Source organism: Gadus chalcogrammus, chromosome 9 (genome assembly GCF_026213295.1).
Source record: "Gadus chalcogrammus isolate NIFS_2021 chromosome 9, NIFS_Gcha_1.0, whole genome shotgun sequence".
Lineage (NCBI taxonomy): Eukaryota > Metazoa > Chordata > Actinopteri > Gadiformes > Gadidae > Gadus > Gadus chalcogrammus.
The window spans coordinates 23,746,621-23,762,461 of record NC_079420.1 but is presented as its reverse complement, the minus strand read 5'-3'; the positions used below and the strand labels follow the sequence as shown (position 1 = coordinate 23,762,461).

The following is a 15,841-nucleotide window of genomic DNA, read 5'->3' as shown; positions in this document are numbered from 1 at the left end:
TGAACAAATGAGCTAAGTGTCCACGTCTCAACAGTATGTGATAGTTTAACAGTTCTTGGAATCTCCCCTGTAAGAGGATCTCCTGTAGAGAAGGGGAAGCAGAGGTGCTTCCCTACAACAGTCTCTAACCTTAAGTAGGGAAAGCGAACCATGAGCATAAAATAGTAAATATTTATTTGAAACTGAATACATCCCTGTGGATATAATTATGGGCAGATTCTTTCTGAAACAAACCTAAGCGTCTCTTCAACGAATCACTAACATTTATTGATATCCAAGCTATACTATCAAGTATGCGTGTTGTTCAAGGACACCAGCGAATAATTGGGAAGCCTGTCGTAATGGCGATCCCAGCCAGTTAGACCAGTTTGAAACACTAGATGGAGCTGCTAAACCATTTCGGTAATAAAACACAAGCCACACAAGAGTAAAAACCTCTCTGGAAAGGTTAGTCCTTTCTGGGCCACTGGAAGAGGACTGCACCTCTGTAGAAATAACGGCTCATTCTCCGCTAACGAAAACACCTTATTCTCATGGAGACATATCAATAATAATAAAAAAAGTGACTTATATTCCAATTCTGCTACATGCCATTCAATTCTAGACATCTCACCATTAGCCTATCAGCAACTTCAGAAGACACGCTGGTGAGAACCCCCCACAGACCAGTGATCAGTGTGTCAGACCAGTGACCGGACACATTCATACGTTAAACACTGGGCGGCATTTCAGAGTAGACTTGCATTGAAAACAAGCAGTAATACTGTGGAAAACTGTTAAAGGGTGAGGGTCTCGTCTTCCAACACCTTGGCATGGTCCGCAGTCACAGCTTTCCATGCTCAGCAACACATCCAGATACAGTACATCAAGTCAGCAGTAAAACCGGGTATGTACGTACCAGACACACAATGACGAGTTGACGACCCATAAAATCATATTTTCCATCCAAAACGTAAAAAATTCACAGAGAAAACAGTCAGACAAATAGGTAGGATGGGTTGCCATGTCTCACCATAGCAACACTTTTATTAGCAAAAAAAATATGGAAATTGCTGGTCCCCATCCAATGGAATCAAAAGGTTTGGGGCTTGGGGTTTGTAACCTTAATCCAGTACAGATCCTAATCTATCCAAAGTGCACGTGATTAGGGACTATTAGGACATATTATCATCCATGGTAGCAGTGGACTTACCACCATGCTGCTACAGAGTCGCTTGATGATCCTTGTGTCAAAGCATCTCAGTGTATTTGGAATAGGAATGTTTGCCTTGATAGCAATAATCAAGACCATGCACATGTTAATCAGTGTATCATTTTTGGTCTCATAAAAAAAAATCACAAGTTTTGAGGATGAATAGGAGGAAAATAGGTCCCTTTGATTTCTATTTTGTATACACGTGTATGCAAAGATGAACACGCTCAGACACACACACACACACACACACACCAAGAATCCATTTGAAGGGAGGGAGGAACACACATAAAATGGCCGACATCATGCTCACAGTCTTCCAGGCTCAGAGTAAATTGGTCTTCAGAGGGCGACTTGGTCTTCCTTGCTAGCAAAAAAAAATTATTATCTGTGATGCATGCTTGTGGAAACAAGATCATCATGAATGGTGAGGGTTTAAAATGTTTCCATGGTAACATCTATACGATCAAACAGCTAACTTGAGGCAAAGGAAATTAAAAGACACAGCAACGAAGGCATGCAAGGCACAAGTTCCTACAAAGAGAAATCAAAGATGAAGTTTGATCCTTTCAAAAAGCATTAAGAAATAAATGCAAAAAAGCATTTTTCCTTAAAATAAAAAATGAGAAGTAAAACACATTTAAAAAACAGTGAAAAACCCCAGCCATAGACAGTTGTACAAATATTATACACAAATGCTTTTTTTTTTCTCTACACACCATCTTTAAAACCTTTTAGATAGCATCATAAGTTAAGAGGTTAACAGTGCCATTCTCCACAGCGTCCATGTAGAGGTCCCTCGGTCACAGACTCCCTTTGAAGACGAGTCACTGCGGGCGGCCGAGCACTGCCTGCACAAACACACAAACACAGGTCAGTCACGTTACTGCTCAGGGTCAAATGGTCATTTCTGTCACTGGGGGATCGACTCCCCAGCTGTTCTCTCTACTGCATTACCGTTCCACTGGGTAACGGGGATATGATATAATTAACAGGCAACCTCATGATGTCTAAAGTTAAAATAACAGATTTCTCAGGCAGGGGAGATCTGGGAGAGAAGTTCCATCCTGGACTTCTCGGCTTGGCCCAGCCCGCTGGGTGGGTTGGTATACAATAGTCAGTTTTAGTTGGGCCCCGCCATTACTTTGACCCACACACAGAGAGTAGAGAGACCCAGACACAGAGAGTAGAGAGACCCAGACACAGAGGGTAGAGAGACCCAGACACAGAGGGTAGAGACCAGGCGGGCCGGGGAAATCGTTAGGACTTTATACCAGGGTACCAGGATTTGTCTCAGTATGTCTGATGTCCACCACTGAACATAGATCTAAATATTTGAATGAGGAAATGTTCGGTATTATGACTTTCAAGGTTCCCTATCTTACCACCAGGTGTTAACGTGAAGCACCAATAGAAACCTGTCCTGCCCTCTGACATCCCCAGTGTCCACCTCAATGTAGGATGGATAGATCAGCCTCAAAGCTGCTCTATCCACTTGGAGGCTGATTTATTCATTGTATATCTGGCTGGACACTCCCACGTGGGATGTCACAGGGCAGATTTAGAAATGGCTTGTATTAGAGCGCAACAGTTTGGTTCCGGAAGTAAAAATCCCATTCATTTGTTCAGAGGTTTTGATTAAAAGCAAATAAAAGTAAAAATATTTGATATAGCACTAGGAGGGCCTTTTAGTAATTGTGGCAGTATTAAAGCTAGGTATACATAATGTTGAATGAAGACGTTACTGGAATAAGAGACTTAATTAAAAACGAGGAACGTTATTATGCGGTGATTGCAGTCGGGAACAAAGGAACGTACCATTTCGATGACAATACTATAGCCGTTTTCAGACGTGTCCTCCGCATTTTTTCAGCAATTTTACATCAGGAGATTCGACCCTGAGGGTGATTCAGACTTCATGCTTTATATGCAGACATTGGTGTCGTTCAGACATCAGTAGAATCTCCGGGTGGTTTAGGTGGGTGGGATTGCAAGGGGCGTGATATGACGTAGGGTCTAAGTTCGCTGTAAGAGGCGGGATGAGTGCGCCCGCTGTCACTGTAGTTTGTTGGGGTTTGACCACAGCCGCATGGAGGCAGAGCGGGCAGAACTCATCGCCATCATATTAAATGTTGCTGCAACGATGCATCAAATATTTCGCTGCATCCACAATATACGAAGCATCGACGGAAGTTTGGAGCATGAGGGGAAAAGAAGAAGAAAGACGTCGCAAACGAATGTTACCGGAGAAAGAGCGTTTTTGCCGTTTAACCTGTTGTGACGGCAGGGAGGGATCTGGGAAGGCCATGACCCTATATGCTCAGCTAACTGTTCCAAATAATAATAAAAACATTTTCTTTATATGCGTGCAGCTATGATACATATTTTCTAATCATTCAGCGAACAAAAGGCAACAGGCTGATCATCATTTAGGTTGCCACTCAATGACATACAAATGCAGACCGAAGCGTCATCAACACGCAGACTCACGGGGTGTGAGCAATACAGACTTTCTACGCCTCATTCATCACACATAGGTTATTTACATTTCATCCAGAGAAAATACTTCCTCAGGGTTAGTATTTTTCAGGAGAACTTCAATGATTGGCTTGGATCCAGGCTTAAAACTTTATGTAACGATTTTACGAAGAGTCAATGAAGAAAATAAATGGGAAATTTACTTCCAGGACCAGAGCTGTGCAAAATGGGCGGTCTCTGTTTCGCTCTATGGCCAACCTCAAAAGAGGGTTTTACAAAGGCTGATTGATCTAGCTATGGGCAGCATGGGGACACAAAACCTGTCCTACTCCACAGTGGAGAGGGGCTCACCTCAGAAGAGGCCGCAGTCCTTTAGGTTGTTCTTGATGATGACGTCTGTGACGGCGTCAAACACAAACTGCACGTTCTTGGTGTCGGTGGCGCAGGTGAAGTGGGTGTAGATCTCCTTGGTGTCCTTCCTCTTGTTCAGGTCCTCGAACTGACACTGGATGTAGGCGGCCGCCTCCTCGTATGTGTTGGAGCCTGAAGAGAGCATACAAACACAAGTTGGGCTTTCTTAACTCTCTGGGTAAAAAGACTACAGTAACTTGGATAGACCTCCAACCGATCAGAGCAACGAAACCTGTCCCACATAAGCGACAGCCATCTTGGTTGCTTCTGATAATAGCACAATGGCCCCCCCACAGGGCGCTGCTCTGTACAGCCATCCAACCCATCAGATGACCGCTCTGACTGAGCACAGGTCTGAACAGCACCGCTAGCAAAACCACATGAGCAAAACAAACAAGAGCTCCATCTTTTGATAATCCCATGTGCCAGCTTACATTAACGACCCCAGTGAAAACAAAGTTACCTCTTATCAGTGAATATGAATCGAGTGTGAAAATAGCTAACAGTTAACAGCAGAATTACCTCAATGCTTTTCAGCCATTTCACGGGTGCATTTTATATTTTACTTAATTCTGAATAAGTGAAATTATTAGTTAAATTGCCCTTTTCAAAATATTTTAAATACCCCATGAATTTATTAAATCATGTTCTCAATAGACAAGACAAAAAACTTGTATCAATAATCTAGGGGTAGGATCTGCCCTTCAGTCAAAAGAGGAGGGCAGAGCCCCAAAGCCTCCTAGTTCAGTCAATAGAGAGGCCAGAGCCGCAAAGCCTCCTAGTTCAGTCAATGGAGAGGAGGCCAGAGCCGCAAAGCCTCCTAGTTCAGTCAATAGAGAGGAGGCCAGAGCCGCAAAGCCTCCTAGTTCAGTCAATAGAGAGGAGGCCAGAGCCGCAAAGCCTCCTAGTTCAGTCAATAGAGAGGAGGCCAGAGCCCTAAGCCTCCTAGTTCAGTCAATAAAGGAGGCCAGAGCCCTAAGCCTCCTAGTTCAGTCAATAAAGGAGGCCAGAGCCCAAAAGCCTCCTAGTTCAGTCAATAGAGGCCAGAGCCACAAAGCCTCCTAGTTCAGTCAATAGAGAGGAGGCCAGAGCCGCAAAGCCTCCTAGTTCAGTCAATAGAGGCCAGAGCCACAAAGCCTCCTAGTTCAGTCAATAGAGAGGAGGCCAGAGCCGCAAAGCCTCCTAGTTCAGTCAATAGAGAGGAGGCCAGAGCCACAAAGCCTCCTAGTTCAGTCAATAAAGGAGGCCAGAGCCCTAAGCCTCCTAGTTCAGTCAATAGAGGAGGCCAGAGCCCTAAGCCTCCTAGTTCAGTCAATAGAGGCCAGAGCCAAAAAGCCTCCTAGTTCAGTCAATAGAGGAGGCCAGAGCCCTAGGCCTCCTAGTTCAGTCAATAAAGGAGGCCAGAGCCACAAAGCCTCCTAGTTCAGTCACCCGAGGTGAGGCCAGAACTTCAAAGCCTCCTAGTTCCGACACTGACCGCCTATTTGCATGCTTTGCATAACCACTGTTGGCCTCACCAGTCATCACTTCTGCTTGTTTGACTGATCACCTATTCATGAAAGAATAGGTGATCAGAATAGTCAATAGAGAGGAGGCCAGAGCCGCAAAGCCTCCTAGTTCAGTCAATAGAGAGGAGGCCAGAGCCCTAAGCCTCCTAGTTCAGTCAATAAAGGAGGCCAGAGCCCTAAGCCTCCTAGTTCAGTCAATAAAGGAGGCCAGAGCCCAAAAGCCTCCTAGTTCAGTCAATAGAGGCCAGAGCCACAAAGCCTCCTAGTTCAGTCAATAGAGAGGAGGCCAGAGCCGCAAAGCCTCCTAGTTCAGTCAATAGAGAGGAGGCCAGAGCCACAAAGCCTCCTAGTTCAGTCAATAGAGAGGAGGCCAGAGCCACAAAGCCTCCTAGTTCAGTCAATAGAGAGGAGGCCAGAGCCACAAAGCCTCCTAGTTCAGTCAATAGAGAGGAGGCCAGAGCCCTAAGCCTCCTAGTTCAGTCAATAGAGGAGGCCAGAGCCCTAAGCCTCCTAGTTCAGTCAATAGAGGCCAGAGCCCAAAAGCCTCCTAGTTCAGTCAATAGAGGAGGCCAGAGCCCTAGGCCTCCTAGTTCAGTCAATAAAGGAGGCCAGAGCCACAAAGCCTCCTAGTTCAGTCACCCGAGGTGAGGCCAGAACTTCAAAGCCTCCTAGTTCCGACACTGACCGCCTATTTGCATGCTTTGCATAACCACTGTTGGCCTCACCAGTCATCACTTCTGCTTGTTTGACTGATCACCTATTCATGAAAGAATAATTTATTGAAAGATATGAAGAAGAATCTTACAAACAATCTCACAACTTAACCTAAAATTCAGGTTTTATTCAGACCGATTCCAATAGAGACAAACCATAATGAGGAGCATTGTGCATTTCAGCTTCTTTTTTTATTGCTTTCCTTGTGGACCACCATTTCTTTTTTGTTAGGCTTCGGCACTCGTTCGTCATGAACTGAAACTCCCTGATTGATCCTAGCATTTGACCATTTTTGTTAAAGGCTTTGAATGGGATAGACCCAGGGCGTCTGCAGAGAACCTGCACGATGGGGACGGCCTCCGAGGCCCTTCCACCGTTCAGAACCCATGATAGGAGGACACTAGCTTATCACTGCCATGGGTCATGGGGTCTTCGTTTAGGGCCCGAGAAGACGTGTGCGTTACCTCGGCTGTTGCTGAGCAAGTTTGTGCCAAGAAAAAGCTGCACATTATTATTCATTTATTTATTATATCCCTCATTTCGTATGTGGAAAGAATAAGCTCAATGGTATTTACTAAATCCATATTGATGAGTATCTGTAAACCTGACAAATAACAAGGGGCAGGGTGGTGTACTTATTGGGGGGTAAATTCCCTGGTGTAAGGGTTATCCAGTTTAAACCTTCATGTCCGAGACTACATGTTGGCACCCCTGTTACGCAAGATGCCCAACCAAACAATACTGGCCACTTTGGTTAAAGGTCCCATGGCATGCTACTTTATGGATGCTTTAATATAGATATTAGTGGGCCCCACCAACAGTATTTGAATATGTTCCCGAAATTCCGCCGTGGTGCAGAATTAGAGTCGCACATTGAGCTTTCCCCAAATCCGCCGTTTCTGTGTCAGTAGCTTTAATGCAAATGAAGAGGAGAGAGGCGGGTCAAGGAGGAGGGTGGGGGTGTGGCCCTGAGCAGCTTGCGGCCACGGTACCATGCGCTCTGTTTACAGTGAATGTATCGCAATGGCGAGGCACACACAGCCTTTAGCCGTGTTCTGTAAATATTCTAGAATACTCCGGGTGCTCCGGCGGGAGTCATGGAGCTCTACATCTAAATAATATCATATTATACAGATATCTATATCATGTAATATATATTATTACGGCCAAAAGCTGTTTGAGCCTCCAGACGAACTTATGAATCTCAAACGACCACGACGGGTTCTCCAACGTCTCTAGTTCTTCCACGTCCACATCAATCTGAAGTAGACTCAACCATGACATGGAGGAGAAAGGAATTATTGCCCGCGTTTGTCTCCCGCCAGAGCCTCGCTGCCGAGGCACCACCGCCTCCTGCAGTGCCCTCAGCAGCGGGAAGCGGGGCTCAAGCAGGAGACATTCGCGGCCAACAATCCCTTTTTCCTCCATGTCGTGGTTCATGTACTTCAGGGAGTCAAAGCCAAAGTTCCATTCCCCCAATTCATTCTCAACCATGGCTGAGATAACCCCCACTACGAGTCTCGTTGTAGAAATACCAGAGACGAGAGTCTGACGTGTTACGCGCTAGGGCTGTCAACGAATATTCGAAGTTCGAATATTCGTTCGAAATGTATCCAAAACCGCGAATTCGAACGTGAAAATTAATATTCGAATGTGAAAAAACACTCCCGCGGTAGAAGCGCCTCTATCTGCTTTGTGAATGAGCCTCTGTCTGTTCGCGATGTCCCTCATAATATTTGAATGTGAAAAAACACTCCCGCGGTACAAGTGTAACAGACTAGTATTGTGAAGAGCGAATGTATTTTATCCCCTCGGGGTTTCCGTACTTGGATATAGGTATTCCAGCTCGGCTATGCCATTCAATAAGCCTCCGAAGTAGAGCTCAGGGAGCTAGTAGTCTGGCTGGTGAAAGCTGCTATAACGCAATGTTCTCGGCAAAGTCCGAGACAGCTTTTTTTTCATGAATCCGAACGGTGCGTAGTGCTGGCCCTTTCGCTGGCATGTTGGAAGACATAGGCGACATGCATTTTTTTCTTTATCGATTTTAATAGGCCTTCTCGATAAATGGTAAGCAAAGCAAGGAACGTTACCACTAGCATACTTTGTAACATTCAGAAGCGGGCGTCTTCTTCAGATTACTATAGTTTGCGCGCTTGCAGGTGTGGTGGTGAAATGCAAGCGATACAAAGTTGTGGCTTTTCATGATTAGGCCTCCACGTTACTGGGCTGTTTATAGGATATATATATATCCCACTAATTTGAACCATGGTTTTGTCGCATTATTGACATATTGACGGCAACTGCGTAAAATAGGCAACCAGATATTCGTATAGTTCGAATTCGTGATTTTTTCCAAACGAACATTCAAATGTCATTTTTGAGCAATTTTGACAGCCCTATTACGCGCCATAATCATAACACCAACAGCAGCAGGGTATCTGCAGGTTTCAGCAAGTCAAATTTATGACTTTTTAAGACCTTTTTAATACCACCTTGAATGAAATTTAAGACCTTAAACCCGCGATGGTGGGTGGGATCCCGCTGTATTACAACCCAAGCATAGCATGTGTGTCACTCAATGAGACTCATTCAAGTTTACTATCTGTCTGTTTATTGAACATAAAGTGATACTCCAGGGCTCCAGACTAACTTTTTCCTTGGGTGCACTGGTGCGCCTACATTTTTTATTTGGGTGCACCAGCACGTATTTATGGTGCACCCAAGTTTTGAGTTGTTGAGAGGGGGGTGACAGCGTCTGGGCCCCCGGGCAGCTGCACCGGTTGCACCGTCGATATTCACGCCACTGATTAATAATATTTTCACCAATAAATAAATGCCTTCAGTAAGACCTGGGGGGTATACCACGAACCTCGTTGAACATACCCAGGCTTTCTTGGGAAAACCTGGCTCGACAGAGCCGCAACTCGCAATCACAGTTAAATGGTACCACAACGCTCACTTTAGATTAAATTAGTTGAACCAGGTTTTTCCGCTTTAGGTTCAATGCGCGTTCACATAAAAGGGGCGTTTCTCGCGTCATTTGACTCACCCTTATGCAAAATAAATCACGCAAGAGCGGTGTATTTCATCCAAGGCGAGCAATGTATTATTATGAACTCCTACGAGGAATTCAAAGTTCAAATCACAGCCAAGGGGAACACGGTTACCCATAATATGGCTAGGGTGGCGTGCTGGCAAAAATAGCCGACCGTGTTAATTCGTAAGTGAAAAGATTCTGCATATTGTCTAAAAAATATTATGTATCATCACCCCTTTTACCCCCATATATGTGGGGCCCCATGAATTGCGAGCCCAAGTACCGGGAATGCACTCGATCTCCGACCAAATATCGTACGTGCACGTTGAGTTGCTTGCTTTTAGTGGCGTGGTTCAACGTCTCAAATATCAAAACAAAATCAGCCTTGTTGACGCTGCAGATTAGCTCGTTTCGGATGAAAGGCGCTGGTCCGAAGCGAGTTATATACGCCGTTTTGTCCCTTCCAGCAGTAAAGGTGCTCGCGATTTGAGAGTCAGGGAACATCAAACCGAAGAGATCTCCTATCCCCTCATTCGAGTTGTAGGACTGGTGCTTGACCACTGTGACTGTTTAGAATCCACAACACCTCCGCTTTCAGTGTTGGTGTCGCACCAAATGCTACCCTCAGGTCAGTGCTAGCAGCGCGGACCGTCTGCGGCGGTGGCGCCGGGGCAGAGATGCAAAACGTAGAAATGGCTGGGGTCTGTGTTTGGCTCCTGGCAGAGGTTTTATGTTTTTGGCTCTGCATATGGCTGACGAGAGCCTTAATCCCCATGGTGCCGAGCTTGAATGTAGGCTACTTTTGCACTGAATGCATCTGGCCTGTTCTGGGTTGGCAACGGACGCTAGCCAACCTCGGAAACGGACGTCTTCCAGCCAACTGACGTTGAACTTGCATTTACCCATTGTTGCAGACTAGCTAGCAAGCGCGCAGACATCCGTTTATATATGCAGCTAGCAAGAAAGTAGCCTCTCGTACATCTCCTTCCCGAAAAGTCCCGTGAGATTTTTTTTTTTTTAAATAACCCTGCCCCGACAAATTTAAGACCTCCGAGTTATAAATTTAAGACCAGCATACGACATTTTTGACGAATTTAAGACTTTTTAAGGCCTTAAATTTAGAAAAATTAATTTAAGACTTTTTAAGACTTTTAAGACCTCCGCGGACACCCTGAGCAGAACGGTTATCCAAATAGCAAAGAAGTGTACAACACTTACGTTACAGTCCTGGAGCTCTATATCTGAATAATATCATATGATACATATTATCACGGCCAAAAGCTGTGTGCGCGCCTCCAGACGATATTATGAATCTCAAACGACTTTGTCGGGTTCTCCGACGTCTCTGGTTCTTCCACGTCCACATCAATCTGAAGTAGACGGAACCGCACGCTGCCTGCTGCCGGGCGGTGGTGCTGCCTCACGGCAACTGGCAGCAGGCAGCATGTCGCAGTTCATGTACTTCAGGGAGTCAAAGCCAAAGTTCCTTTCCCCCAATTCCTTCTCAACCATGGCTGAGATAACCCCAACTACAGTCTCGTTGTGGAAATACAAGAGACGTCAAAAAACCGACGTGTTATGCGCCATAAAACCAACAGCAAACACTTGCGTTACAGTGTGTGTGATCACCTCATAAAGTGAGATTTTCATGCCATGGGACCATTAAAAGAGTTTGCTAAATTCTGAAGTATTCCAAGTAGGATAACTGATATGTAGCTTTGAGTCCTCTTGGCCACCTCACCTGCGTATTCAGGGAAGCAGATGGTCAGAGGACTCCTCTTGATCTTCTCCTCAAACAGGTCCTTCTTGTTGAGGAAGAGGATGATGGAGGTGTCCGTGAACCACTTGTTGTTGCAGATGGAGTCGAACAGCTTCATGCTCTCGTGCATCCGGTTCTGAGGGAAACAGCCAGGACCGGTAAGAACACACACTTACCAAGAGCTCTAAAGTAAAGGGACCTCATTCTGAGCTCTTATGTTTCAATACCATCTCCTCGTCCTCCGCCAGCACTAGGTCGTAGTCGCTGAGCGCCACGCAGAAGATGATGGCGGTCACGCCCTCGAAGCAGTGGATCCACTTCTTCCTCTCGGATCGCTGTCCGCCAACGTCAAACATCCTGCAGGGAGAAACACCACAGCCCGAGGTTACCGGGACGGGTAGTGTAGAACCAACCATGTGGAGAAAGAGCTCACGGATAATGCTTTGAAACAGTAACAGGATTAATCCCGGGTCACAAGACCAGACCAGTCCAGCCCCGGAGCACCGGGTGGCCAGACCAGTACAGCCCCAGAGCACCGGGTGGCCAGACCAGTCCAGCCCCGGAGCGCCGGGTGGCCAGACCAGTCCAGCCCCAGAGCGCCGGGTGGCCAGACCAGTCCAGCCCCGGAGCGCCGGGTGGCCGGACCAGTCCAGCCCCGGAGCGCCGGGTCAACAGTCACCAACCATTTTACACAAACTGGGACATGGTTTTTAATAGGATGATTGACTACAACTACTAAATAGAATAGGGATCAGACATCGGGATCAGTGAGCTCCGTCTCACATGCGCAACACTAACACTGGAGAGTTCACCCATCACACAGACCCATTATTTTCATAGCAGGTGCAACATTTATGTCAGTGTACAGCCGTAAGGGGATCTACTGCGTGACATCAAGACAACACACGCTTAGGGGGATCTACTGTCGGGTCGGCTTAGCTCAGGTGGAATAGCGGTTGTCTTGTAACCGAAAGGTTGCTAGTTCGATCCCCAGCTCCTCCTAGCTGTGTTGGAGTGTTGATGTGACCCTAACGAAATCCTGACGAGCTGGCTGTCAGCTTGCATGGTTGACTCTGCCGTCGGTGTGTCAATGTGTGTATTAACCCATGTAAGTCACTTTGGATAAAAGCGTCTGCTAAATGCCCTAATTGTAAGTGTCAGCACTTCAGCACAATCTGAAAGGATTTACTTTGTGACATCAAGCGAACATTAGCTGAGAATCTGATGCGTGACAGAAGGGCATCACACGCTTAGGAGATCTACTGCATGGTGTGGACATCATGCCATGCTGAGGGGATCTACAGCTGGACATCATGGCAGCACATCGTGTGGACATCATGCCACGCTGAGGGGATCTACTGCTGGACATCATGCCACGCTCAGGGGATCCACTGCGTGACTTCGCTCTAACATACGCTGAGCGGTGTGTATTTCCAAGCAGCCACCCTCAGGTGCTACTGATATAGGAAGGGCCATCATGGAAAAATATCTTTGGTGGTTTGTGGGGATGTTGTAACCTTCTGCCCTTGCACCCACATATCTGGACTGGGATTAATACAAAGAACATTTTAGAGGACTCAAAACCAGGTCTGGACTGGGATTAATACAAAGTACATCTTAGTAGAGGACTCCTAACCAATGCTGTTTTCCAATATCCATACTTCCATGAGAACACTTAAACGTAGTACACTATCCGCACTCACTAAGTGCGCTAATTTTCAGATGTCAGTGATGTTTCAAATCGAATACTCCGTGGTGCACTAACCGGAAATTACGATCACGACTGCCGCCGCGGCTCCTCCCCCGCAATAAACATCGCGCTTTGAACGGTGAACTCTTTACGCCTAGCAGCTATAAAAAGCTATAAAAGCTACAAAAAATACAAAATGACTTAATGCAGGCTATGTGGAAAATGCGCAGACTTTGGCTCAGCCTGGCTCCGCCCTCTTCCGCTACGTAGCTATGATGGCTTCCGTTGAGCACGAATAGTGTACATCGATCCACACGATCTGAATTGGAACACCCTATGTGCTCAAACTAAGGCTAGTAAGTAGAGATAATATGGATATTGGAACACAAAACAAGTCTTTACTGGGATTATTATATATTTTATGGGGGACATATAACAAGGGCTGGTATAGGACTAATACAAAGTACATTTTATTAACGAACTCTTAACCAGGCCTAGGGTTCTCTGAGGGACTGACTTGAAGTGCAGGTCCTTGAAGGTGAAGTGTGTTTCCACGATGCCAGTGGTCTTGACCCGGGTCCGGAGCACGTCCTGCTGCGTGGGCACATAAACGGCATTGGCTATCCTGTCCAGGTCATTCAGATAGCTGCGGGAAAAACAGGGGAAGAGATTGGGCAAATGAGTGGCCATAGTGGTTCCTCTTCTGTACCACGGAGGAAGGCCATTACAACCAATGGCACCACAAGCTGAGTTCAGTGATGCCTATTTGATTCAGGGTGACTACGTCCCAAGGATTCAGGGTGCAATAACCACTGGTCCATTCCGATGATGCATTGATATCCTCAGGTACTTACTGAGATTACCTTATCTACGATCCTTTCTTAAACCACCTAAATTAACCACCTTCAACCACCAAGCTACTTGGAAAGTGAGCTAAGCTACCTGTTTGTGTGTGTCTAGTAGGGCTGTCAAAACGAACTTCGCTATTCGAATATAATTCGAATTTTTTAAAAAGGAGAACATTCGAGTGCGGCAACTAACGTTCAAACTTTTTTTTTTTTTTTTTTTTTAGCAAATTTTATTGACAAGTCAAGAATTACATTTAACCTATGCCGAGCCACGACGCAAATTAAAGTCAACGTCGTGCGTCGTGACGTTCGGCAATCGGCATTGTATGCTTACAAGATGCTGGGAAGCAGCGCGCGAGCAGACACGGAGATGGAAAGCATAATTTTCGGATTTCCATCGAGAAACGGGAAGATTACATCCAGAGAACCCGTCATTTGCAAATTATGCTGCAAGTCGTTAAAGTACCACTCGACTACGAGCAACATGAGCGCACACCTCCATTCAGTGCATTACTCGGAGTACGCAGAACAGTTAGCGGCTGAGGAAGAGCCACGGTCAAAACAGCCAAGAATAACATCGTAAAATAGCAGTGTGTGTGTGTGTGTATTTGAATGATTGAACATCAGCTTCTTCATTAAACATCATTGCTTGAATATTTCTGGCGTTATATCTTACGTATTTATATACGTTTTGTATTGATTTGGTAAAACTTGTTGCAAATGTTACATAACAGATTTGGTTGACGCGCCCTCTAGTGGACGCGGGACGTAGGCCTAATAATAGGATGGTATCGGTGTATATAATGATATAATAAAAAAAACATTAAAATATTCGAATATTATTCGAATATTCAACATAAGAAGCATTAGAAATTCGAATATGATTTGAGGGGAGGATTGACAGCCCTAGTGTCTAGTCAGTGTGTCTGGTCTGTATTTGCGTGCGTTTGGTCGTAGCATCAGCTCAATGATACCAGGACATTACTTCCCCTGATCTTATCAACTAACCATTTCAAAATATATACTAGGACATTACTACCCCTGATCTGATCAACAACGACTTCCAATGCATCATGGAACCTATGGGAAAGGGCCAAAGGGTTTAATTTCACTTTGACATGTGTATGATTGAGGCCCTCCCAGTTACTAGGCGGGGAATAGTTCTGTCCACTCTAACTTGCTCTGCAACTGTGGGACACAAACAAGAACAGCTTGGCTGGCTCGACGGTGTCAGAGTTTTATCCGCGTTGATAGAAAGATTCCAAATGACAATGATGTCATGTAATACTTGTACTATTGCTGGCCCATTTTTACTTTGATAGACCTTTCCGTTGTTCAGATAAAGCCAACACTTTTATTCAAGTTGTTAACGATTAAAGTCAGTCGATATGAGTTTACAAAAGAGGCACTGGCTGGACAGAATTTTGTAATTTGTAGAATATATCAGTTACGAGATGTGATTATATCGATACCTTAATTAAAATAACTTGTTCAGGTCATTGTAAGCTAGTTAACCCCTGAGGACTCACTAAGCAGCCGAGTCGTTGAGCTGATACTCTCTGGAGCGCCCGAAGCAGGCCTGGACGCCGCCGTCCTTCCACAGCCGCTGGATCACCCCGGCCAGCTCTCCGGTCATGAAGCCCTCCTCTGCAGAACCCGCCAGGACAAACAGCTGGCGCGCATCGTCCTGGAGTGCATCATTTACAAATACACATTGTTTAAAATATGAGATGTTTTAGTTCAGAGCACAATAACCTTAAGGGAATTTCAATCAATAATTTTATAAACGTAAGCTCATAATATCCTTCCAAAGAGGCTGGATTTTCGTATAGTATCTAAAGTCGGTTATTGATCCACATTATATACACTATTGATTAGCAGTGTTGTACTTCCCTACTGTCATCCAACCTGGCCTTTCAAAGATAATTGCCATGCTCTTCTGGTCTGGTTCAATGTTAGCAGTGAAGTCCTTAACCCACAATGCTAAAACACACGCAGGCCTCAAGACTACAGTTTCAGAGAGTTTAGAAGATTTGGTGCGGTTTATTGGGGAAGTTGCTACTTTGTATGCATCTTTGATATGGTTCTGTTTGAGTTCAAACTGGCCTGTCAAATGAACCAAACAATGTAAGCACATGCCACGCGGACCACAGGTTGTTTGTCGATTAGACTCATAATCTTCAGGAAACGCTTACTTTTTGTGA

At 45.5% G+C, this 15,841-nt stretch overlaps 1 protein-coding gene across 1 annotated transcript in view; it reads right to left on the bottom strand.

The window, feature by feature from the left end:
• Positions 1-297: 297 nt before the first annotated feature.
• The window catches only part of LOC130389748 (guanine nucleotide-binding protein G(i) subunit alpha-1), a 34,623-nt gene continuing 19,079 nt past the window's right edge, over positions 298-15,841 (bottom strand). Inside the window, exons 4-9 of the mRNA XM_056599681.1 lie at positions 15,167-15,324; positions 13,307-13,435; positions 11,327-11,456; positions 11,082-11,235; positions 4,022-4,213; positions 298-2,043 (exon numbers count right to left, since the gene is read on the bottom strand). Coding sequence (XP_056455656.1) covers positions 4,023-4,213; positions 11,082-11,235; positions 11,327-11,456; positions 13,307-13,435; positions 15,167-15,324 — 762 coding nt within the window. The 3' untranslated portion in view covers positions 298-2,043; position 4,022. The remainder of the gene's footprint in view (positions 2,044-4,021; positions 4,214-11,081; positions 11,236-11,326; positions 11,457-13,306; positions 13,436-15,166; positions 15,325-15,841) is intronic.